The following is a 26,630-nucleotide window of genomic DNA, read 5'->3' as shown; positions in this document are numbered from 1 at the left end:
TTTCTATCATCGAACTAAGCCGGTAAAGACTGACGTCTCATAGCCGGACTATTCCCAACATTTTAGCTATGGAATTCAACTGTTTCTTTTTTTTAGACATTTGGTCCAAATAAACTTTTTAAATGTTAAATGGAATGACTTTCAAAGCAGCCACATCTCTTAGCTTCTCCTTAAAGGGATAGTTTTAGGTGTATTGAAAGTGGGGTTGTATGAGATACTTATCCATGAGTAGGTAGTATTACCTACAATAGATGACGGTTGGCGTGCCCCCAGCATCAAGAACACAGTCAGAGCACCGACACCGGGAGCAGAGAAATACAGTGCTGTCGCTATAGAGTACGCTATATTTAAGAATATTTTCCAACAGCGAACTGAACTGAAAGTGAAACAAATGTATACTGTTTTTGTCATCTTAGCCTGCTGGCTTTGGAGAGAGAGCCATCAGTTGCCCGTCAGAAAAGGGCTGTCTGACAGCAAGATAAAAGCGGTGAAAATATTCTAAATATAGCGTACACTTATTGGGTAAAGATTTTTTGGTGGGGCCTTTCTTTTAGAGTGGCTAAAAATACTTTTGCTGCTGGCCCCGTCCACAGCACTGTATTGCTTTGCTCTGACGTCGGTGCTCCTGTCATTTTCTCGATGCTGGGTGCACGCCGACCGTCAGGTAATACACTGACTATGGACTCATACAACCCCACTTCAAAACACCCAAACTATCCCTTTAATGCAAATTATGTTGGTGTCACAATGACATTAGCTGAGAAATGTGGGCTGAGTGAGAGCTCATTCTTTTGTCCCTATCATTTTAAAACCTCCACTGGCAGAGAAGCAACCACAGCTATTGACCCTTAGTTCGAAATTAAAATTAAACAAGAGAGAAGGATTTATTGTGCACACATTTCATATAATTTGCAACAAATTAGTATAAATGTGATACAAAAAAGATCATTGATCAGAATGACATAATGATTTATCCTCACAGTGCACACCTAATTAACAGATTCCAATTTGTGGGTGAAAAAGATCAAACCTACTTACACCTAATTCAAACTAAAATGGAAAATGAAGTTCACAGCACAGCACATCTGCATATGGTGACCATACTGTAGTCAGTAAGAAAGTTTTCTAACAATGTAAACCTATTGGTGCATTTCCGTTTGCTAACATTAGACGCATAAAATAACTCTGAATTTTAAAATGTTTGCTGTAGAATATAATGGAATCTGTGGGGATAAAGTCCCCTCCTGCAGTAATGTATCTATACATTTGAAAGGATACTTAAGATGAAACACAAAACTTTGGCCATACTGTACAACTGATTTCAATAAAAGATAAATAAGAAAACTAACACCATGCACATGTCCATCATTCCTGACGCCACAGTTGGACCCTTCAGTGCGGCTGTCTCCACATTTTTCCTCTGGTGCAGCTGTTGACTTCAATCTCTTCCGTGCTTCTCTGTTTAAATCAACACAGGACAGACATGGATTCATGAAAAGCTCAATCAAATACAGAAACAAGGAAACAAGAAGATTGAAAATATGTGTGCATGAAAAAACATACAAACCTAAAGTCTGAAAACTTTAAACATCTGTACTTTTTGAGTCCGGAGATGCCTGTTGTTCTGCAGGAGCATCCTATAGAAAAGTCATGTAAAAATGAGTCATGACAAAAACACAATAGTGAATACATAGAGGAGGTCTGCATCACCATTCCTCAGCTAATCAAATAGGGATGCACCCAGGCCGATACTGACTCAAATAGCTAGATCCCGTATCGGTGACAATGGGGCCGATCCGCTCAATTCATTTCTATGTTTATATACTATATACATTATATACTGAAACTTTAACTCATGTTTAAGTTTTGACGAATTTGTTGCTGCATTAAAAAGGTTTCCACTTGAGCTGTAATTGAGCTGAAGATTGTTTTGCTAGTGTATGGTTTATTATTTTAATAATAAAGAACAATTCAATAAACGTATATCTATGTATTCATTGGCCACATTTAGTTTTACAAAGTTAAGAAAGCAATGATTAAGTCAAGCCTGACACTTCCCCACAGTGAGGCATACAGCTTATTAATGAAACACTGTATCGGATCGGTACTCTGTATCAGCCGATACCCAAAGCCCAGCTATTGCTATCGGTATTGGGGCTGAAAAAGTTGGTTGGATGCATCCCTATAATCAAATGACAAACCTTGGGAGGAATGCTCAGGTCCTTAGAGCTTAACCCAGAAACTTCCCCGTTCTCCAGTCCGTTTGGTTTAGGAGTGTCCACTGGGCTGTCCTCTCTCTCTTCAATGTGCAGAGGGCCGGCGTCTGCTGCAGACAGCTGGAGCTCCAAGCTCTCGGAATCATCACAGGAGTTGTTCAGTTCAGAGCTGCTTTCGCTCGGCGGAGCTTTCTCACCGTCTCCCTTATTATCAGATTCTGCAGGAGGCTTGGGCTCAGACTCCTCTTCTTTCACTCCCTTCTCCTCTTCCTCCACCTCATTACTCTCTTCTCCAGACTTAAGCCCGTTTCCAGCCGCAGCATCTTCTGGTGCAGGAGAACCGAGGCTCTCACTGTGGCTCGACCCTGCGTCCAGGTCCCTGGACTCGGAGGTGGGGTTCTCCAGAAGAGGTGATTGCGGGGTGACTTCGAGGGTGCTGCTCTCTCTGGACAGGGTGCTGTGGCGAGGCTTATCCGGGGACCTGAAGCTAAACCTCTGGCCGGGTCTAGGACTATTGCTCCTGTGAAAGTCAGAGAAGCTAGCTTTCCAGGTCTTAGGGGACATCAGAGTTCGTCTCTTCAGGGAGCCATACCTGCAGTTTTTGTAATATCAGACAAAAATGAAGGAAATGGGTTGAATATTTGGTTCTATCCCCAAATAGACATCAACTTACTAAAATGATTGATCCCAAAATAAAAGTTCATTTGAAAAGCACTTTGTCTATGGGATGTACAGCATCTGAGGAAAATATAACAAAGCCCTGTGTTTAGTGAGATTACATTTGTAATTGGGTGTTTTTTGACATGTGAAGTTTAGCAGAACTTCAGCTGTCATGAGTAGATGATATCATTTTGTGGCAAACTATTGTCATTCAGAATGTCTTCAAAATTCAAAGCTAAACCTTAGGGCTGTGAAAGTTAACACAATAATAATGTGATAACGCAAATTCATTTTAACGCCACTAATTTAACTCGCAATTTTGAGGTTTTAGCGGGCTCCATTTTAATGCTAGAGTGAAGATAGAAGAAAGGTAAGGAGGCTAAATAACGCTCCAAACTTACGCTAAATGTTGGCAAGGAAAAACTGTCATGGCCATTTTCAAAGGGCTCCCTTGACCTCTGGCCTCCAGATCAGTGAATGTAAATGGGTTCTATGGGTACCCACGAGTCTCCCCTTTACAGACATGCCCACTTTATGATAATCACATGACGTTTGGGGCAAGTCATAGTCAAGTCAGCACACTGACACATTCACAGCTGTTGTTGCCTGTTGGGCTGCAGTTTGCCATGTTATGATTGGAGCATATTGTTTTATGCTAAATGCAGTACCTGTGAGGGTTTCTGTCATTGATTTGTGTTTTTAATTGATTTACAATAATAAACATATACATACATTTGCATAAAGCAGCAGATTTGCTCACTCCCATGTTGATAAGAGTATTAAATACTTGACAAATCTCCCTTTAAGGTACATTTTGAACAGATACAAAATTTGCAATTCATTTGGACAATCATGCGGTTAAATATATGAATCGATTGACAGCCTTACTAAAAAGACTTAAACTTACCGTTGCATTCCCTTCAAAGCAAACACTTTGTCTGGATGCTGAGCCTGCAGCTCCTTTATCACATTCTGTAGATCAAGGTTGAGCTGAACAAGAAGAAGGACAGAACTATTAAAAAAAATAATAATAATTCTAACAATGAATATTGTGTGCCAACTGACTTTAGAAAAACATACCGTGTTCATTTCCTTATAGAAGATCTCTCGTAAATTTGACACAGCTGAGAAGACTGTCACGAAGCATCCAACACGGCTGAGAAGGAAAAATTAAAACGTAATGTAAAAAATGTGCATACCCTCACATCTCATATGATAATAGAAAATAATAGCAGACCTTTCAAAGAGCACAGGCAGCTCTTCTTTTAACTCAGTGTTGATGCCTTCATAGACACTTTTGGCAGCGTTCATCTCTTCTTCTGCCTGCAGAGTGAGATTTTTAATTAATTTCTTAAATATTTTGAACAAATAAAGGTTGAAAGGCACAGTAAAAAAAAGGGATATGCATGCCATTATTAATAACCTTGTTTATCTTGACATCGTCCCTCTTCTTAGCAGTCTGCAGTGCCTCCAGGTGGTGAAGGGAAGAGTCGTAGTCGACCAGTTTTCTTCCCCTCTTGGCTACTTTCTCCTACAGATTGAGAAAGACAGAAGACCCAGATATATCATGTGCATGTGTGAATTACTTGTGTGTCTTTGTAGGGTTTTGTGTGTTTGCTCTCAGGCCCCTTTGCATGTCTGTATATCCACTTCTGTTTGCTTGCGTACTTGCTTCCTCTTGTCTTACCCTGACATCTGGGAATTGGCTCACATAGGACTCCATGGTGTGTACGGCCTGGTCTAATAGCTTCACCTCCAAGTCATTCCACAGGAGGTCCTCCCCCTTATTAAAAGGCACAGCATAAATATTGCATTAATTATGCATGAAGAGAGGGAGAAAGACGGGGTTTTGGTCCCCCGGCGATGTGTGAATGCTGCTGCTGTACTTGTAAAACACAAATGTGCAGAGTTAGAGCTGTAGCTCATCACTGATATTCATGCTGACCTCTACAATGGCTCCCAGATCTTCCTCTCCAGCCCAATCAGTTTCATAAGCATCAAACAGAGACTGGGAAAGGCGTCTCGAAGCTTCACGCATGTCTGTAAAAAGCAGAATCGTCCATTATGAGACCTGCAGACGACACACAAATCTGCAGAATCTACGAGCAGAAAGCATTTTCACCTCTTATTGCATTAATGTAGTTCCTCAGGTCCTTGTATATTCGGTTCCCATCAGTCTGAAAATACACAAAATGTCAATCTTTAGATTTATGACTTTTATGATTCTCTGAGTATAGTCAATAAATCATCCCAGAGTTTGCATACACTGTAGAGACAGCAGTGGAAATGTATATGTTTTGATCTGAAAGTCTGTTTATTCAATTGTTCGAACATTTTAATCTGAAAGTAACTTATTCTTTCATTAATGGTCCGGTGTGAAGCATTTGGGGAATCTATTAGCAGATACGGAATATAATATTCATAACTATGTTTTCATTTGTGTATAATCACCTGAAACTAAGAACCGTTGTGTTTTTGTTAGCTTAGAATGAGCCCTTCATATCTACATGGGGAGCGGGTCCTCTTCATGGAGCTAGTCGCCATGTTGCACCGCCATGTTTCTACAGTAGCCCAGAATGGACAAACAAAACTCTGGCTCTAGAGAGAGACTTTTGCGTTTTTATATTACCTGAAGGCCAGTCAGAGTATAGAAACAAAGAGACGAAACTTGGGTGTTTTTTTGACAACAGCTGCTGCCACCATTTTGGACTGAAAACGCTTATTACATTTATAATATTTTATTGTTCAACACAGGCCATTTTGGATACCATATAACAATAGAATAGAAATAACTTTGCTTTACTTTTGTACAGCACTTTGTGGACGGAAGTTATACTGGTGTCCAGTAGTCACTTTCAGTCCAAAATGGCGGAAGTATAGCTGATGTTCCAATGGAACAAACAATTGACTTATTGGCAATATACGTTCTTTGCCGTAGTTCTCTGACACGCTTGTGAAACTGCGGTAACATGAGCCGCAGAGTGCAAAACCGTGGTCCCGCCAGCTGCCGCATGACTTCTGTTAAATACCGAGGCTTTGTCACGGCCGTCGGCGTTTGGTACCGCCGCAAAAGGCACCCCGTAGCGCCGATATGAAACGCACCAGGCCTTCCATTAACTACAATGTCAACCCATCCGCAGCAACAATAAACACTCCGAGAAAGTGTGCCGGGAGTGTGGTGACGTAGTTTAAAGAGCGAGAAGACACACACCGGGCGGGCGGGAGGGAAGGTGGATGGGTCCAACAAACACAAGGCTTTCATCCAGAAGCCCGCTGTTTGTGTCCCGTGTTCACAACGATCAGGGTCATTTTCACTAAACCTAACTATAGTGGTTTTATTGCCCAATCCTAAAGTGACGCCAAGGGTAACTATAGGGGTTCTGATGCCAAAAATAAAGCAATGCCAAGGGGCGTGACAAAGCAGCAGTATGTGACAAGTTGGGATGGGAATATGTTGGTTATTATGGTAAGGATGGCCTCTGAGGCAGGCAAATGGCATTATCACGGTTTAGCATTCGGCTGCTCGCGTTACCGCAGTCTTGGAAAGGGAGGAGTGAGCAGAGGGGCACTCAGTTAGTTGCAATCTGCAACCACACAGCTAGATGCCGCCAAATCCAATACACTGTCCCTTTAAGCAGGGGAATGATTACCTGCTGGTCATTAAACTGTTGGAGATCATGTTCAAAGTGGTCATCTCTGGTCTCCACTGTCTTCCCAAGCCTTTGCAGCACCTGCAGAAAAAGCACATAGCTCAAACAAACAGCTACTGAATGGTAATGCCTTCTTTCTCTTGTTATTTGGGAAACAGAAACTTGGAGACTGTTATTACCTTTTCTTTGCTTCTGCTCAGCTGTCTTTGGACTTTTTTAGCAAAGTCACCAGAGCTGCCTTTTGGACTTGTGCTGTCGGCCATATTTAATCCTATCTGTGTTTATTCCTGATGATGAAGGGAAACGGAGAATGAAGAATTAACATTTGGATTGTATATTTAACAAAATGAAGATTGTTTCAGGCCTCTTCACCCTGTCCAACCTCCAGAGCTCTGTATAGTGACTTTTGTATACAGACACCTTGAGACCCCCCAGTATTAGATGTTAATGTTTAATGTAGAACAACACATCTGCACCATGTCTGTGATAAATTAGTATCACTGCTATGGGAGTTGTCATACAAGTTGTAAAATATCTAACAATACATTCAATTGCATGATATTACTCATATCACAACATGATAATACTACTCATCATTGTACTTGTAAATTATATGCTATTTTCTATTACAAATATTACATATTGTTATTGTTTAGTATATATTTATAGTACTTGTACTATATAACAATAGATTCTTGTATCACTGGATTTCTTTCACACAAATATTCTCACAATTATTTGATATAGTCCAATGTATATAGGTTTTTAATGCCATCTCTCCACTCTACTCTGCTAAGCTGCCTCTGTGCTGCTGTAATGCATGACACTTTTTTCAAAGGAGTATTTATAGGAGTATTTAAACTGAATGATATCAGATGAGGTGGCAAAAATGTGGAGAGTGAAGCACATCTGAATAACCTCTTTATGTTCACCTCAGTGAGCAAAGTAGCGAGAGGAGTCCTCATGTTGCTGGGCCTCTGGAAGCCTCCCAGCACTGATGGAAACACTATTCAGATACTTCACTCAAGTAAAAGTACACCACACTATAAGAATACTCCATTACAAGTAGTCAACTTGTCAACTACAGTACAACTAAGTCCTGCATTCAAAGATTTACTCAAGTATAACTTGTTTTTTTTCAAATAAAAGTACTCATTATGCAGCAGTATAGTTCTTTTCACAGTCGTATTATATATTTTGTTACTTTACGTTTAATACTTTATGCAAATATGTGTATTGTTGTAGCTGGTTGGGTAGTTCAATCTATTATTATAATGCATGCATACTTTGTAAGCTCCTTATATGTTTTTTAAGTACAATTTAATTTATAAAGTAGGCCTATAGCTGTTAGCTGTTTTAGAGGAGTGACATGTTTGTGAAGGTCATCCAGGTCATGGTATCCCAGTAAGGGTTAAATCAGCAGCAACTGGACTTAGTTTAGATTCTTGAAGACGTTTCACTTCTCATCCAAGAAGCTTCTTCAGTTCTGGCTGAATGATAGGGAACCCAGGAGTGACATGATTTCCTCTGAAATGTAGTGGAGTAAAAGCAGTGATGGAGTGTAACAAAGTGCATTTACTCAAGTACTGTACTTGAGTATACATTTGGGGTACTTGTACATTGAGGAGTATTTCCATTCCATGCAACTTTATACTTCTACTCCACTACAATTCAGTGGGAAATAAAGTAAGAATACTTTTGACATTGATTTGACAGCTATAGTTACAGTTCCTTTTCAGATTAAGATTTTACAAACATAACACATGATAATCTCATAAAATATGATACATTGTTACAGATTATATTACCTAATAGTAGGGCTGGGCGATATGGCGGAAATCAAATATCACAATATTTTTGATCAAATACCCCAATATTGATATTGTAGGGTTGACCATTGGTGCTTTCACAAAATATTTACACAATGAGATTTTTAATAAATAATCATCAGTAATGTGGATATAATTACTAAGTGGGTAAAGGCAAATAATAGAACAGCTAATAGTATGGTAAGAAAATGATATCAATGCAGTCTTTAAAACAAGGAAGGCACTTATGCGATATTACGATATCCAAAATCTAAGATGATATCTAGTCCCATATCACGATATCAATAAAATATCAATACAGCCCATCCCTACCTAATAGTGTATAAAAGCATTCAAATGAGCGCCACCTCAACCAATTACAAGAGTAAAATGCTATTTACACATCAATGCACAAGTAATAATACAGTAATATTTGATTTAATACTATAACCAGTGTCTAATTTTTTTTTTGCAGTTGAATACTTTTGCTTTTTAGTACATTTTACTAATAATACTACTCAAAATAAAATAAAGTAGTATTTTTACAGTATGGTAGCCTATAGTACTTTTACTCCAGTAAAAACTGTCAATATTTCCTCCAGTATAAAGTAGCTGCACCTCAGCGGTGAAACCACACTAATCCTCTGATAACTACAATACCCAGAGTTCCCTGCGGTGAAGCCACTCCTCGTAGAATGGCAGCGGTGAACTTTAACCAGTGTTAGTTCATATTTGTGTTTTTTTGGTGTGGAGGAGTGGTTCTATGATAAACTCCGACCAGATCCCGGAGCTGCTCGCCGCCCTGCAGGACCTGATCATGGGGAGCACTGTGGTGAAATGTGCCGCCACCGACCTGGGCCTCCAGTGGGCCGGCTGGGCTCTGGCTGCTGCCTTCAAGACCGAGAAGTTTTATGATTTAGCAGGTACGTTAATGGAGAAAGCCCACACCTGGCGACCAGTTCTCTCAGTGACCGTTGATCTGCAGCCATGTGCTGCATGTGCTGACTGCTTTCACAGCCTCACTTGTTATTCAGGACAATTGGTGGAAACTCGACTCGAAAGCCAATCACATTTTAAAGTGAAACCCCTCCTATAGGCAGGTTCCTCAGCCACAACTCAGCTGTGTGAGTTGTCATTTCATTTTTAAAAATGCGTTTTTGCTCTGCACTTAGATATTGACCTGTCAGCGTTATAAAATGTGTGTTATCTAAAGCAGCTTAGTTGTGAAACAGCCAAAGAGCTCCTCCTTCCTGTTAACCAGCAGCATACTGATCCAATCAGCTCCACTCATGGTCCTGTGTGCAGGGCCGTGCAGAGACATCCTGGGGCCCGCGAGCTCTTTTAAACCAAAAGGGGGACCCAATCTTTTTTTAATAATTTGTATTACTGCTACCTGGTATAACGTTTGAACGTTTGCATTGGTGAAAAACATTTCATTTCCAGTTCAAACTGCCTGAACAACACATTGATCAAATAAGAATTACTGCATGCTCTGATTCAATTCTTAATGTATTTTTATCCTTTATAGCTGAAACAAGTAGTCGATTAATTGATTAGAAAATGCATCTGCAACTATTTTGATGAATTAGTATCTTCTATGTCACATTTCAAGCAGAAATGAAGCCAACATTACCCAGTTCAAGCTTCTAAGTTGTGAGTATTTTCTGCTGTTTGTTGTCTTATGTAAAAGTAAAGTGAATATCTTTGGGGTTTTGAACCGTTGGTTGGACAAAACGAGCAATGGGAAGGAAATTGTGACCATTTTTCACCATTCTCTGACATCTTATAGACCAAACAATTTAGCAGATTAACCCATAATGAAAATAATGATTCATATAATCTTAAATTGCAACCCTCCTCACTTTTTACCCAATTAGACTGTGAGTTTTGACAGGGTGATTGACACTCGTGACAAGTTCTGAGCTTAAAGTTAAGTATACAAGCAATGACGAAGTTAGAGGTGACCAATCCAGATAACGATCAAATCATTGGTTACACGCAGAACAGTGCAGCTTACCTGTCGACACCAGGGACTGATTTCTTTATAATTTCACAAATGAATCACCTTGACACGTCTCTTTGACTCGTCCTGTCTTGGTCCTCCGCCGTGTGCTGTGCTCCTGGATATTTTACCCTTGAACTTTGGAACCAATTGTCTGCAGTATCCTGGGTAAAGATTTATTGAACACGCCTTACTGTGCAACAAGTGGAGCCGTCCGCCATGCCCATGTCCCAACAGCCCTGACTCTGCAGCTTGTCTCTCTCTTTTTTCTTCCAGGATCTGGCACATTTATACTACTTGCCCACCTGAGTCGTATCTGGGGAGGAGCCAGTCATGTACGCCAGAATGTGCAGACTGGGTTGGTGACAGCATGGGGACTCAGGTAAGTTAGCCAGCGTTGACACCGAGTGTTAAACACCCAGTGACACCCCCTGCCCAGTTGAATAAAGGCCCAACAGAGGAATGCTGATTATATCCTCTGTCATTACAACCTGCAGAGCTTTGTTTGAAGTTCTGGAGGGTCCTTTGCGAGGTCAGAGGAGAAACGAATGAATGTGAAACCTCAAAGTCAGGTTAATGAATAATGCTTCTGGTTAATGTGAATGTACGTTAACCATGTTCCCTCTGCAGGCTGGGGACATTCCTCTTCATGCGGATCTTGAAGGACGGTCATGATCGCAGGTTCAACAATGTCAGAGACAGCCCAGGGACGTTCTTTATATACTGGACTGTTCAAGGTACTTGTGTAGTGATGCAAAATGCCTTCCTCTCATTGCCACAGTCCTTGACCAACTCCACACCCAAGTGAAGGGAGGGTTGTATAAATCATTGTGTAGTTACTAGCTCTTAGTATGCATCTCTTCTGTATGTCGGAGCTGTTGCTGACTGTAAGTTGAATGCATTTAGTTCATGGTGGTATTAAGGCAACGCTGGTTGAAAATGATGATTGTTTTCCTGTTTGTCACAGCCATGTGGGTATTTATGACCCTCCTGCCCACCCTCATGCTGAATAGCGAGAAGCGAGATTTGCCTCTTGGAACGAGGGACTACATCGGCTGGACTGTATGGGGCCTCGGCTTCGCCACCGAAGCTATTGCTGACCAGCAGAAATGGCTTTTCAAGCGCGACCCAGATAATGCTGTAAGTTAACAGACCTCCTGTTGTGCAACCCTTATTTCACTGAGTGTAAACTGTATTGTCCAATTTATTTTTGTGCCTTCAGGGGAAATTCATCCAGAGTGGACTATGGGCTTACAGCAGACATCCAAACTATTTTGGAGAGATCCTGCAGTGGTCGGGTCTCTGGCTCTCAGCCTCGTCAGTGATGGAGGGTTCCCAGTACCTGAGTGTGGTGTCGCCGCTCTTCGTCTGGTTCCTGCTACGTCACGTCAGCGGCATCCCCATCCTGGAGAAGCAGGCCATGAAGAAGTGGGGATCTGACCCGGGCTTCCAGGACTACATCAAGAACACTCCTCTTCTCTGGCCATGGCCGAAATTTTGATGTTAAATTGATGAACATTTTCTCAACTACTGTACCAATAATTGCCTCATACAAATAACTCCCATACACTCAGATTATGTAATTTTCCACTTTTTCTGTTATTCTGTAAAATAAATTCCAATTTCTCACACCTAGTCTTTACATAATAGCCTTCTGTGCAAGATCCTGTTGTGGCGTGTCATGATTGAGAGCTAAATACTGTAAGTACATTGTTGTCAAGACTAGAAAACTACATCTTATTTTCACATCAAAATATACAGGTTAAGCATCTCTACAACAGTTAGAATGTCTGTTAAGATTCTCAGTCATGTGAGTTCACAAATCAAGGTGTAAATGGTGTCTTAAACTGGTAGTTTGAAGGAGGATGTCAAACTGGAACAACAGTCACTCAACAGAGGAGACACGATGCTGACTGTACGCTTCATCAGAACCGGAGTCCCAACATTTTTGTAACAAAAAACAACTTTCACTTCACTTGGAGACTGTCCAGCCGTGTCTCTCAAGCTGTTCTGTCAACGAAGTTCAACACTGAATGTTTTCCAGTAGAGTCTGAAAATGTGCCGTTATCCCGTATTTCAACAATATTGATTCTCCCTCCTTTGAGTGTGGACCATTCAGAACAACTATTAACACTTCCCTCTTGCTTTCCAACGTGGTCAGACAACACGTGCACAACCCAACTTTTACAATGCTGTCTTAAAGCTAGGGTTGGTAATCTTGAGAAACTAGGAAGAGTACACCAGAAGCCCCTAAATCTAGCAAGTGAGTCGCCAAGTCACTGACAGTCCATCACTTCAGAGGCCTGTACTACGAAGCCAGTTCAACATCCCCAGGGTATCTTCTCCTTATCTGGCTTCACTAACCCTAACAACCGAGATCACGCTAAGCGGTCCTACGACGCTGGTTATCAACTCTATAAATCAACCCAGAGTTTCTCCATCTGGCTGTGAGCGCGTTCACATGAACGGGGCGGGGTTTGCAGCATCTGACCAATCACAGACATGGACAAGTCCACAGACTGCAGACAGACAGGAAGAACGGCACATTTAACAAAGAGTAAACTATATTAGACAAATAGGAAGAAGTTAAACACTTAATCCAGACTAACAGTAACACAGTGAAGCTGCCAAATGCAGGAAGGACAGCTGGTGAAAGAAAAAATTGCAGATGTGTGAATGTGTAAATTAACAAACTTGTTAATTTAACGGAAAACTCAAAAGTCAGATATAGTCGTCTAGATGGGGCAGTGATATATAAATAGCTATTAGAAGTGTATTGGTTAAGTTTATCACACTTCATTATGCACTTTGACAAGTTTGTGGCGTGTATAACTATTTCAACCTTCTTTCAGCTGCGTCCCGTCTCCGGCGGTGTGAAACGGACCCAAGAGCAAGTCAAATAATTATTTATAAAAACATGATTCAAAGCGGTAAACACCCACAGCATACAGCCAGCTGTCCTTCCTGCATCTGTCAATTTAAACTGGGTTGTTTATAGTCTGATTATGACTGTAACTTCTTCATATTTGTGTAATATTACCATATGATCTACTCACTGAGCTGATTGGTCAGTACAAGGTGCTTTTATACGAGTTGATCTCTTATCTGGAACATAACCTGCTCCGGAGCAGGTTAGCTGTTCAGCATAAGTTACCATGGTGATCCACCGCCAAGGGACTGAAAACCCTGAAGTTATCTCGCTAACCGCAAATCCTGCCTCGTAGTACAGGCCTTGGGTCTTCCTCCAAAGCCACTCCCCCCAAATGATCATTATGAACATAAACAATGAACAGGGCTATTGTTAGTACTCACAGCTGTCAAACTAGCAGCTTATGGAAGACTCTGGTGATGCTCAATGAGTGTACGTAGGTAGATAGGTAGACAGGCAGGTAGACAATCCAATCATTTCATTCGGCCCAGATGAAATGAATCTAAAGCAGCTGCAGATCTTTACAACACAAAGCGGTGGTGGAAAGTTCCTTAAAGTAACTTGAAGTATGCATTGACCTGGATCACAAAATCTCCCTCTACATCCTCCAACGATCGGATTCAAAAAGTTCATAACAGCACAAAACATTTAAAAGAAAGCACACACAAGACATTTTTGTAAAGGTTAGAAATGTATTTTATAAGTTACATGACTTTTAGAGCATGTACTTGTGTACAAAATGTGTGCTAATAGTTGATCAAATAATGCCACAGCAACTTAACTGGTTAATCTTACAAAGTAATTGCCTTTTGCATGGGATTGCCCATAAGCATCCTCCCACAGTACAAACATTACGCAGAGCAATAAACATTAGAGGAGCAAAATGATCTGGCAGAGATTACAGCCCATGACATAAACCAGTGAACAATGTTCCTGATGATCACTGGCAGGGCTAAACAAAATGGCAGCCAACATATTCAAATTTTGTCCCCCCTTTTTTAAGAGATTAATGCTAATTAACAATAACCTCACACCCAGTCAGGCACGCAGATGATGACAGAGAAAATCCGCCTGAGGGCTTATAACTACTGTTTGTAGTTACAGTATGAACATATTTGACAGCACAATTCACTGGAGGATGAAGACAATCAAAACTTAATAGAAATGAAATACAAACATCAAAAAAAGCGTACAAGATATGGTTACTAGCCGTCACACATTCAGTTATAACCTAGAATGAAATGCCTAAAAATCAGTTATTCAACTTCTGAGTAACACATGAGTTGAAAAACTGTCAAGAGAAATGATTGAATTTAGAAACAGGTCACAATAAAACTGCATATACAGTACAAATTTTCACCTACGAGCACATTCCTCAAAAAGAGTAATATACAGTACCTTCCCGTGTGTTAAGAGGTGAAAGGAGAATGTTAAACTATGGCTGCGTAGTGCTGCCACACTAGAAAAAAAAGCAACTCTAACATGAAAAGTTTGTTAAAACAAGATATTTTGACGTTATTACAACATACAAACTTATCACATTATAACAAGAAACAATATACTATTTATCTTATTATAATGTGAAACTTTTCATGCTAAAACTTGACAACTTATATAACGTGAAACATTTCACATTATAACAATATAAGTGATGATCATGCTATAACGTGAAACATTTTGTTATAACAAGTTATCATGTTTTAACATGAAAAGTTTCATGTTATAACAAGATAAATAGTATATTGTTAAGTTTGTATGTCGTAATAACATGAAAAACATCTTGTTATATCAATAAACTTTTAACGTTATAACGTGACACCGATCCACTTTTCTTTCTGGTGTACAACAATAAGCTGCAGTATTAAATATTTAGCAAAAGCATTAGCTCTAAATACACACAATTGTGCATAGATAGCAAAACCTATTTGGTTAAAAAAAACGTATCATTTTACAAACACGTAAAATCATCAAAATACAACTCTTAATAGTGGAAATATTAAAACGATTATAAGAAAACTACAAGACTGGAGGTGTTTATAGCAGTTATCAAAGCAGTATTATAATATCTGTTATGCACAAATGCGGAACAAAAATATATATTGGTTGTTATTGCAATATCGGTAAAGGGTTAAGTGTAGCTGCTTTGGATTATTTAAGGAGTGGAGATGCAAAGAATTTTCCTTGGCGAGAAAATCCGACCGCTGATTTGCTCTTGCTCCCAAATCTGCAACAAAGAGTGAACATAATGACATTTAATGGAATTAGGAGTCAGAGTCAATAAAACAGAGTCAATGAAGGATAATGAGATATTTTACAGTAGATTAACTTCTATGAAAGATGTCCAAATGAGTCAGCTTTTCTCTAAATTTGAACGTTTTTTTATGGCTTAGTTAAACATTTGAATCAGCAGCACACGGCAGTCATTCTAGAAGCAATCATGAGATCATTGATTATAAGAACGGTGTTAGGGGGTGGAGGGGTTTACCTGGGTGTCAGAGTGGACTTCATGCGCTGAGACAAGGAGCTGGACGAGGGCGTTTTATTGAGCTGGTGCTCTGGAGTAGTCAGAGGTCCCAGCATGCTCACTGCAACAGTACAAACATTACAATGAAATATCAACCAGCAAACAACAGCGCCCAGATTCTAACAAACACTGCAGGAAAAACAAACACAAAGTGTAGTGAGCTCGTACTTCTCTCGGGGGTGGCATAGCAGTTTGCGTTCTCGATGATCAGGTGGTCCAAGTTTGGCGGCTCGCATTCTGCCATGGTAAACTGACCCCAGTAATCCACTGGCAGAGCCAACAGACGCTCCACAACCTTAACAGAAAGAGATTAGCAAGAATGTAAAAGATCAGTGTGTTGCCTCATCCTCTTCCAACAGAGCTGAGCTGCTTATGTGTGTCCATGCCCTGGGCAAGACTAAAAAGTCTATATGTATTGTGGTGATGTTCTGAACTGTAGTATTATAAAGTATTTAGCTTTTTGGTGGTCTCTGTATGTTGTGGTTTGTAAGTCTCAATATACTCGATATTAATCACAATAATTAGTTTTAATTTGTGTAAAAACAATTCTTTAATATTTAAAAAAAAAAAGAAAATCTCATCTAGACTTTGAAACTTGAGTTTTGTCGCACAGTAAACAAGTTAAAGTTGTAATCCTAAAGCTTCATGAAATTAGAGCTGTAATGATTAATCCATTAGTTGTCAACCATTAAATTAATCGCAAACTATTTTGATAATTGATAAATCGCTTAGAGTAATTTATAAATAAATATTGAATAATAATAAATACCATATTTTTCTCATTGTCTTTGAGGATTTTACCAATTATCTGTTTGAAAGGTTATTTTGGATGAATCAATGGACAAATATGTACTCAACAGTGTCACTAATTAGCAGGGTAAGGGGGCACGCTTTGCCGAGCAATGACCATATAAAAAATCTGGCACCCACTGACGTAATCTTGTAGCCAAACTAGAAACAAAACGAGTGTTTATATTGGTCAGAAGCCAGTCTGAAGCCTGATGGTTTTGCTCACAGGAAATACTTTATATTATTTATTTTAATACATTATTTGACTCTTATTTGCCCATGTTTAATATGAACATCTGACATTGTATCGTTATATATATGACAGAAAATGAGGAAAAGCATAATAGGTCCCCTTTAAGAAAAACAAGGTAAAAATTCTCTTATTCCGGCTTCTTAAATGTGAATATTTTCTGGGTTCTTTACTCCTCTATGACAGTAAGCTGAATATATTTGAGTGGCAGACAACACTAAACATTTCAGGACGTCATCTGAGCTTTGGGAAACCATGATCGACATTTTATTGACCAAACAACTAATCGATTGAGAAAATAATTGACAAATTAATAGACAATGAAAATAATCATTAATTGTAGCGCTACATGAAAATAAACCTCATTTTTTATTGTATTTGTGGTTGGCATTTTTTCAGCAGTAGCCATTTAATAATTTATTCACAGTGGTTATATATATATATATATAGTGGTTATGTTTTGTGGCAGAGTCAACCATTCCTGCACTACAGTCAAATTGCCTTCACACGGACAAAAGATTCACAGGAAACGCTGTATGTGTGTGCTCCAGTGTTAATGTTTTTAATGTTATCTTATTAATATCTGCCTCACTGTTTACATGTTAGTTCACATTAAAATCATTCAACTGGCAAAACACAGAGTGGGTTGTATTGTGAAGCAGTCACGGGAGATGCAATGTATTTGTCACCAAGGTTAAGGCCGACAGCAATCGTCTACAAGCGAACAAGAGGTCATTTTCGGCAGTGGATCAGTTACACAAATATTGCACGGTGCAATGGAACAAGGAGAAGCAGCCACAGTGAGCTGTTTATTGAACTCCCTTTAACTTAGCTTAACATCAGATAGCGGTTGACCATGACATGATGAAAAAAGCTCCTTATCAAAACAATGCATGATTGTTTGGCTACACTATGAACAGATGCACCAGTTGCTCCTCTGTTGTATTTCTGACAAAGTAGCTGCTCAACGATTGTTTGTCTCAGAATTCTGGATCCTGTAGTACTGACCCGCACTTGCAGTTACAATCACAACTTTAAAAAAAAGGGACAGTGTTTTGGAGTTTGGGCTGACCCGAATGCTTCGAAGCTTCGACCATAGCCATGGTAATCGACCTCTAAATTAGTATTTGAATGCTTTGTTTTTTGTGTGTTTTTAATATAAGTATGTTATAATAATGTATAAATCCCATAAAAAGAAACATGGTGGAGCAACATGGCGGACTCTGTGAAGAGGACCCGCTCCCTGTGTAGATATGAAGGGCTCATTTTAAGCTAACGAAAACATGATTCTTAGTTTCAGGTGAAACTAATGAAAACATTATAATCCCCTGAAAATGTTACACACTGTTCCTTCAAAGTTCTCTATAGGGACATTACATCACTAACCACTGAAGACACATGATATAGAATAAAGGTGAAGAATGGTTCAGGTCTACCTTGGGTTGTCGTTTGGTATCCTGTAGGATTGTCATAGGGTCAGGGTTGAGAACTGCATGACCCACAATAGTTGGACCAAACACTCGAGCCAAGTTACTGATGTCCATCCTAGTGTCCAGACTGTCAGCAACTCTGAAAGATATTAGATAAAGAAAGATATTTCTTTGGTCAATATGAAATACATATAGACCACTTAAAGTGTATTTGAAGTTAAATAAACAGAAGAATGTGCCTGTGTAAAATCAGATAATGAGATAGATACAGTTGAGGTCTTTATTAAATTCGTAGCACGCACATCTTTGCCTAAAGCAATTCAACAACACAATTAAATTTAGAGGATACAGCAAAATAAAATAAAAAGGTCAGTTTACAAAGAGACTAGAGGCTTCTGTGAATATCTGCAAATCCCACTACTATGTTTGTAGCAGAATATACAAGGCATCAAAGCAGAGTGAATGCTTTAGTTATCAGCTGCATTGGGATAAGCATAGCTCTAATTAGGTATATTACAATTATTATTTAGTGCTAACCTCTGAAGGTGAAGAACTAAGAAAGCCAGTGTGTCTCTGTTGGGCTGTGGCAGGTCACCGATGGTTTGGTACATCAGAGCTATGCTGTTGTCGTCGTCTGAAACCTCTGCGGGGGAACAAAGGAAGCAATTTTGTCAGCAGAGACCAAGAAATGGGAGGTTGTGTGGATCTTGAAAGAAAATTCATCTGACTCCAGCAACAATAAAAAGGCTAACAAACTGAAAGATCAATCTCTTCGCCTGAGGTTTCAATCACTGCTCAAAACAAATTACAAAAACAAAACAGAACCACTTATGAAACCTGCATTTAATGAGTCCGTTGGGGACATTTCTGGCATCCACTAAGAAGTTACGCAAAATTGAAGATATTTCAAGTTAAGTTGTTTTTATTTTTCCTATGGAACCCTCTACATCAGAAACAGTAACCAACAGCATCAGCATCTTTTATGACCAGTCACACACACATACCGGCTGCCTCCATGAAAGTACGGTTGAGACGGAAGGTGAGAAGAGGCTCCTTGAGGTTCCTCAGGAAGTCCTTGAGGAGGCCAGTGATGGCGTTGATATCGTCCACCTTGCTGAGTACAGGGACAGTTTTGCTGCGTAGAAACTTTTCCTTCAGGTCCTTCACTGTGCGATCAGAACCGGACAGACGGTACAGTCCAGTCTAGGAGGGAAGAAAAACAATTATTCACCATTTACCATTTCTTCAGTGAATTTAAGAAATGAAGTGTGCCCGGGCCACTGGTCGCCATGAAATAGTTCCAGCACGTAACTGCCCATAAAACCAGAACTTGTTAACTTTCCGTTTTCATTTGTGTACAAACTAAACAAACACGATACATGTTAATTATTGAGCTTTAGAGGTGCTGGTAGTAGGGCTCGACGATATGGAGAAAATCAGATACCACAACATTTGACCAAATACCTTGATATCAATATTAAGACCATTTTGTAGGGTTGACCATTTGTGCTTTTACAAAATATTTAGACAATGAGATATTTGATAAATGATCATAAGTAATGTGGATATAATGACTAAATGGGTAAAGGCAAATAATAGAACATCTAGAACAGTCTGGTAAGCTCAGAGAGTTACTGTACATCACTTTACTGTAATGCAGCCTTTAAAACCAGGAAAAGACAACACTTATGCCATATTACGATATCCAAAATCTAGACGATATCTAGTCTCATATCACAATATCGATAGGATAATGAATATATTGCCCAGCCCTAACTGGTAGGCCTTTTCAACGGAGCCAGGCTAGCTGGTTCCCCCCACTTACAGTCGTTATGCTAAGCTAAGCTAATTGTCTCCCGGTTCTAGCTTCACACTCAACGCACAGAGATTGTTTGTGAGTCACAAACAACTAAGGAGGACAGCAAAAACAGCCTTTAAAAAAATCACAGGAACATCTCTGCCACAGATTTAGTACATTTACATCTCCCACTGCAGAGGGAAAGCCCCTAGTATTATGGAGGAGACCAGCCACCCGGCACATGGACTGTTCTCATTCCTTCCCTCAAGAAAACCGCTACAAGCACAAGCACTATAATAACCCACAGTGATTTATTTATTAATGTATTATTGTAAGATACGATACAACTTTATTGTCAGTTTGCATCCATAGGCAGCTCAGTTTGAGAAAAAGTATACATATTATATATTGTAGAATTTCTTATTATTATTGTTGTTGCCGCCTCTTATTTATACTTATTATATATCATTTTTAAGGGATGAGAGAGCCGGAGCAGATGCATTTTATTGCATTGAATGTATTTTTACATGTATATGACAATAAATTTGAGCTTGAACTAGCGCACAGAGATGAGAACGGTATCAATTTTGAGAAAGTGGAACGGAAGCAAAACAAAGAAAAAACAGCAGGACAGTCATGAAGCGATCAAACGATTTGGAGCCCTTTCACAGCCCAATTACAAATTTAATCCCCCAGGAAAAGATTGTCAAATCTTAGTTGCAGTTCTCTGTCACAGCTTAAAGGTACTAAATGCGAGATTGGGAGCAGTTCTATTGCCTCTGCACGGCTCTCAACATGGTGTCGGCTGAGCCAGCAATAGAGTGCTACAGGAATGAGTCCTAAAACCTGGAAATGAGTTAGCATTTTATCAATTACGCTTCCCTCGTCTGGAAGTCAATGTTGTTGTTTTTTTATTAAATGCCTGAATTAAGGTCTGTGGTTTACACAAGCTGAAGGGTTTTTTAACATTTTGTTCTGCAATATAAAATACGTCAGTAAATATCCCAATCGTGAATTTGGAAGCTTTTACACGTCTTAAAAAGGGGGTTGCTAACAAGTGGCTAAATGAAACTACAAAACGTCATCATGCCAACTAGTCTGCCTTTACAGCCTCGTTGTGTATACTTGTGTTCACGTGACTGTGGTGTAGTTTGTTTATAGCCTAACGTTAGCTTTTTACTTCTGGCAATTGCATTCACACTTCAAAAATCATAAAAGTGGTGTTCATTTGTGAAGATTATCTTGCTGAACAAAATGTTTATGTATCAAACATTTGTTTGCCATAGAGCTTACTTTCGGCAATAATCCAAAATCCAATGGAATAATCCCATTGGCTGTTAGTGGAGGGAACCAGGGCGATGCTAACTTCCTGGTTGACCTACATAAATACGTCATCCCTGCAGCACTCGATGGCATTGTCGGTCGGGACGGCGTTATCAGCTGTAACTACTGTATGAGCCCAGTGCACAGCGGTGGCCGTGAGCTAGCCACGCGCACACACACACACACACAAACATGCGCACGCACACCAACTTCAATCTCTGCTCAGGTAGACATTACTCTTCTATATCTTTACATGGCAAATAGTTGTTTGTTGCTATATTAATGCTCTGGATATTGTATAGAGTCCCTTTAAGGGAAAGACCTTAAATATAACTACTGGGGCATGAGGCTTTACAATCTTTGACATGTCTGCATAGGACAGGAAAACAGCACTCACTTCATGCAGGCCCCTTTGCTCGATCTCGCTGACACAGTGGACCACTAGAGGAGGAATCATGGGCGATGTGTCGGGGACGTAGTCTGCGAGCACACCCTGGAAACAAATGAGAAATGGGGTGAACTGTCAGCACTGTGATCAAATTTCACAGTGGAAATAAACTTGTGCATGTACCTGCACATCAAGAAGGAAATCAGTTATGAAAAATGTTCTCACACACCTCCCCGATTTTGACCGGTGTCGCACCCAGGTTGGGGATGCATGGCAGAGGGCAACGCTCGCGACACTCGGGGTGCGAGACCACCCTGCAGTCACGGCATTTCAAGGAAATCTTGCCAAACTTAATCCTCTTTCCACAGGGTACGCATGATTCAGGCTTAATGACCTATAAAAGACATTCAATGTGATTTAAATATTATATATATGCATATATGCCTGCTAAACCAATAAATAATATTTTGTTTTGGCAAATAAACTCAAGTAAATACACTGCATAAATAAGTTTCTGTTTGGACACCAAAGTCTATAGAGCAGATGATAACAAATACTGTATCATTTAGTTATTGCCCTCAAATCCCAAAAGTGCTAGAATGTGCTTTTATAGTCAGATTAAATTGCATTCTTACAGTTTTGGAGACAAACTCATGAAGACGGACACCCCCGTGTTTCTGCGGAGTGCTGGGGGCCGCTTTTCTCTCTCCTTCAGGGTTGCCAGGCTGCTTGAAGACATCGTCAGACTTGACAGATTCAGAGTCCCACTCCATGGCAGCTGAGCAGGAGATAAAAAATAAATATGGTCATGAAAAGATATACTGTCGAATCACTGCTGCAAATTCAGACTCAAGACATTTATAAAAATAATGAGAACATTACAAATCGGCAGATGAGCACAGTCTCCTTTAATTAAATTATAATTTTATTTTGGCTGCATCACAGCAGGGCTCTGTTTTTATCATGAAAACAGTGTTAGTAAACTGATTTGGTGGATGATGAATCTAGATGTGTCAGTTCTTCTGAAATGGCTTAATGTATCATCTTGCCTTTACTTCAAAATAAAAGCATGCTTTTATTGGATTGTATCAAACAAAATAATTTCAGGCAGAGTGATGGCAACATTTTCCCACTATTTTGACCACAAAAAAGTGAAATATAATTGTCAGTAACAGCCGGAAATAAACTAAGCACTTGGCCTTAAATCCATTTTAAACTTGTGTTTGAAGAGTCAAGTTAGCTGGATGAGAATTAACAAGATAATTTAAAGGGCTGCAACTAACGATTATTTTCATTGTCGATTAATCCGTTGATTATTTTCTTGAATAATAGATTAGTCGTTTGGTCTATTAAATGTCAGAAAAAAGGGAAAAATGTTGATCAGTGTTTCCCAAAGCCCAAGCTGACGTCCTCAAATGTCTTGTTTTGTCCACAACTCAAAGATATTCAGTCTACTGTCATAGAGGAGGAAAGAAACCAGAAAATATTTTAATTTAAGAAGCTGTAATCAGAGATTTTTTACTTATTATTTTCTTAAAAATTACTCAAATCGAATATCAAAATAGTGATTAATTTAATCGTTGACCAATGAATTGTTGTTGCAGCTCTGCATTTAAACTGGTGGACATAATATTAGCCCGGATTAGTTAAGCCACATATGAATAATGGGGCCCAGTACTGCCCAAGCTTACATACTGCATGATAACAAAAATCCTACCAGTCTTTCTCCTGCTGCGAGTCCAATAAGGAACACTCTCAATGGTTGAAACTGCCTCCACAGGTCCTCCATTTGCAGGGACCGTCACTGTGGTCTTTGTCACGAGGGTCTCATTTCCCTGTCACAAATTAATACAAAACAGTCAGAATAACCACATACAACCAAACTATGTCAGGGCCCAACAGTATGTTTTAAGAGCTGGTTACAGGCTTGCAACAAAGCATCCACTTCTTGTTTGCCAAAGCTGACTGAACATTTAATCTTGGTTGTCTAAATTTAGCTTGATCATGGTTATGTGTAATACACCACTCATTTCAGTAACAAAAAAACAAAAACCCCACCCTTTCTGAAGTTCTGCCTGTTGATCGAGACCGTTTGGAGGCAATTGGAGGACCATCGACATGATTTCTCGAGGAGCGCTGAAATCAAGACAGCAGACATGATACATCTGTACCTCCAGTGAACATGAAGCTATTCATCCAAACACAACCATTTATAGCGAAAATGTGCACTCATCATACCCTTTTCTCTCTTTTCTTGAGTCGCACTGTCCTCACAGTGGAGGAGTCCCAATCCTGTCACAGATCAATCGCGTCAGAATCATTTTTACTGTATGTGATGTTAATTTAACTCTACATGATGACTGAAAAGGGAAGTACTTACAAGAGAGTCATCTGTTTTGTCGTAGCTGATATCTGACAAGATGGAGGCGGACTCATCTATTGTCGTCAGTCTATCAGGAGCAACAGAAAATATGTGTTAAACCAGTGAGCAGTATTTCCCCACACACAGCTTATTTACACTTGCCTCCACAGAAAAAAGTGTTTTATTTCCCATTTCATCTTTAAAGAATCTAAATGGGGGTGCTTCTGAAAGTTCAGAGTAGTTTGAAAGTGGGTCAGAACGGTGCATTCATGTGTTAAATAGATGGAGATGGCAATAAATGGAGAAAATTAGTTCCCCAGTTTAAAGCTAGCCCGTGAACACAATTCTGTATTGCACCTGAGTCTCAAGTGTCAGAAGTTATCGCATGCAAATGAAACCCCCCCACAGGGTGAATCACTAGGAACACTGTACTCCATATTTCACCATATGGCTCCAGCTAGGGATGCACTTCAATTCAATTCAATGTTTATATACTATATACACAATATATACTGGAATTTGAATTCCTGTTTAAGTTTTGACCAATTGCATTAAAAAGGTTTACACCTGAATTGTAATTTCAATTAATTTTGAAGATGTTTTAACAAGTTGCCAATGTTTATTTTAATACAGATCAGTAAATGTATACTGTATATATGTATTTATTTGTTATATTTTGTATTACAAAGCTTTAAAAGCAATGTGTCAGACAAGCCTGATGTTGCCTTTCACATAAAAGATTGATCCCAGTCACTTCCATACAGTGAGGCATACAGCTTATTGATAAAACACTGGTAGTACTCGGTATTGGCCGATACCTAATGCCCAGGTATCGCTATCGGGACTGAAAAAGTGGGATCGGTGCATCATTAGCTCCAGCAACAGGTAACAGGGTTTATTACCTTCGACTGACATTCAGGCTGGCTGCTGCTGCTTGGCAGTTTGTGTTCAGGAAGGCAAGAGCTGAGCGCTGCTCTGCACTCAGCTGGATGCTGTTGGAGGATCCCTCACTGGTCAGGAGGTCCCGGATTAACTGAATTTGGCGGTCCTGGATTATAGAAATGCAAGCAGAGCACAGATAAGATTCCTTGAACCAGGTGACTAACAATACATATCAACAAACAAGGGTCTGCTTTCTATCCAACATACCAACTTCTCACAGTCGGCCTCAGCCTTTTGTCTGCGCCGGATCTCCACGTCGACTTGGTTGCGGGCATGTTTCAGTTTGACCTCCAAGGCTCCCCTCTCCGTCTCTGCTTTGGTGAGCCCCTGTTTGCAAGAGCCCAGTTCCTGCTCTGCCCTCAGCCATTTGCGACGGCAGTCATCAAAATTTTGTGCCAACTGGATGAAGTCTGGTAAAGAGGATGCACATAGTACTGTGGCACACATCTACACAAGAACCTACGGCATGTGTCTCAAATGATAGATAGTAAAGATAAAACCAAGAACCATAACTACTCACTGGGTTCAATGTTCTCATTGAGAAGGTCAACTTGTGTCCTCAGTTTATCATATAAGCTCTGGAGGCTCTGCACAGCAGTCTGCATGATGGCCTAGAACTGAAGACCCTGCAAAGAGATACATGAAGTACATTTCCTTCATAGGACAACAGGGGTTATGGTTCCATATAGATTGGGCTAATGTATGGCTGCTTTTCAATGTAACGTCAGCGAAGTTAAGATATCTGGCAAATGTTAAGAGGAAAAGTGACGTTTCCTCACACTTAATGGCAACGAAAAGAATGGATCAAAATATCAATTAGCCTTGTTGTAACGTTACATTACCCACAATGCCTTCTGTTACTCCTCATTAGCTAACTTTAGTTTCTGTTCTAACGTTAGCTAGCTTAGCATCTTGTTTCTGTTAGCTAGGTTAGCATCTCCAGCTGTACCGGTACTATTGAAGAATAACACGGCGGTTATCTGCTAACGTTAACTTTGGTTTTTATCTCCAATGTTAGCAAATATGAGCTCAAAACAGTTACTTACCGTTTCGGTAGTGGGGAAATGTTGGACACCAGAACCCTTTCGGTGATGTTGAACCCACCGTTAGTGTTCCTTTTCTTATTTTAGCGACCACCTTGTTGGACCTTTGTCCACATCTTTGTCCACATCTTTGTCCTCTTCCTCCCGCAGCCCAGACTACAGTGAGCGCGTTGCAATTCAAACTTCGCCGCTAGCCAATGAGCGAAGACAACTGCGCTGACGTCAGGGCAGAAGATGAAAATGACTTCCGAGTGCGGATTTTTCAAAATAAAACCACCGTAACGGTTGCTCGCTCGTCGCAACAATGCTACCACATAATACAAACATAATGTTATTAATTAGCTAACAATCAAAGAAACAAACAAATAGACAACCAAAAATCAAGCATTTAACAGAATAAACGTTAGACTTCCGGTCACAACTTTCAAAATATCCTCCATACTGACTATAGACTGTACTGGCGACAGGCGGTTATTTCTTTTGATTATGTAAGTGGAAAAATAACGACTGACGTTA

At 39.8% G+C, this 26,630-nt stretch overlaps 3 protein-coding genes across 6 annotated transcripts; 1 reads left to right on the top strand and 2 right to left on the bottom strand.

The window, feature by feature from the left end:
- Positions 1-856: 856 nt before the first annotated feature.
- Positions 857-10,536, bottom strand: bin2a (bridging integrator 2a). 4 transcript variants are annotated; one of them, XM_037773944.1, is made up of 13 exons: positions 10,400-10,536; positions 6,706-6,813; positions 6,527-6,607; positions 4,999-5,053; positions 4,822-4,916; positions 4,564-4,659; positions 4,300-4,407; positions 4,114-4,199; positions 3,957-4,032; positions 3,784-3,866; positions 2,202-2,808; positions 1,568-1,637; positions 859-1,458 (listed from the first exon to the last, which is right to left on the bottom strand). In XM_037773944.1, exons 2-12 carry the CDS (start codon positions 6,787-6,789, stop codon positions 1,584-1,586), a joined length of 1,425 nt encoding a protein of 474 aa, XP_037629872.1. In that variant the 5' UTR covers positions 6,790-6,813; positions 10,400-10,536; the 3' UTR covers positions 859-1,458; positions 1,568-1,583. The 4 variants fall into 4 exon arrangements, with proteins under 4 accessions (XP_037629870.1, XP_037629871.1, XP_037629869.1 ...); XM_037773942.1 differs by lacking the exon at positions 1,568-1,637 and having other exon boundaries at positions 857-1,458; positions 10,352-10,482; XM_037773943.1 differs by lacking the exons at positions 1,568-1,637; positions 10,400-10,536 and adding an exon at positions 9,283-9,392 and having other exon boundaries at positions 857-1,458.
- Positions 8,978-11,971, top strand: si:ch211-210c8.6. The gene is made up of 5 exons (XM_037773945.1): positions 8,978-9,257; positions 10,613-10,718; positions 10,967-11,073; positions 11,304-11,476; positions 11,559-11,971. The coding sequence occupies exons 1-5, from the start codon at positions 9,098-9,100 to the stop codon at positions 11,835-11,837; spliced, it is 825 nt and encodes a 274-aa protein (XP_037629873.1). The 5' UTR covers positions 8,978-9,097; the 3' UTR covers positions 11,838-11,971.
- A 1,966-nt stretch (positions 11,972-13,937) lies between these two features.
- On the bottom strand, positions 13,938-26,323 carry racgap1 (Rac GTPase activating protein 1). Its single transcript, XM_037773801.1, has 17 exons — positions 26,118-26,323; positions 25,592-25,697; positions 25,279-25,481; positions 25,032-25,177; positions 24,148-24,217; positions 24,006-24,059; positions 23,826-23,903; positions 23,485-23,602; positions 22,403-22,545; positions 21,997-22,161; positions 21,777-21,872; positions 19,263-19,461; positions 18,796-18,901; positions 18,265-18,397; positions 15,958-16,084; positions 15,751-15,850; positions 13,938-15,489 (listed from the first exon to the last, which is right to left on the bottom strand). Exons 2-17 carry the CDS (start codon positions 25,674-25,676, stop codon positions 15,414-15,416), a joined length of 1,899 nt encoding a protein of 632 aa, XP_037629729.1. The 5' UTR covers positions 25,677-25,697; positions 26,118-26,323; the 3' UTR covers positions 13,938-15,413.
- Between the last annotated feature and the right edge of the window lie 307 nt (positions 26,324-26,630).

Source organism: Sebastes umbrosus, chromosome 6, assembly GCF_015220745.1.
Source record: "Sebastes umbrosus isolate fSebUmb1 chromosome 6, fSebUmb1.pri, whole genome shotgun sequence".
Lineage (NCBI taxonomy): Eukaryota > Metazoa > Chordata > Actinopteri > Perciformes > Sebastidae > Sebastes > Sebastes umbrosus.
This window is presented reverse-complemented; position numbering and strand designations above follow the sequence as displayed.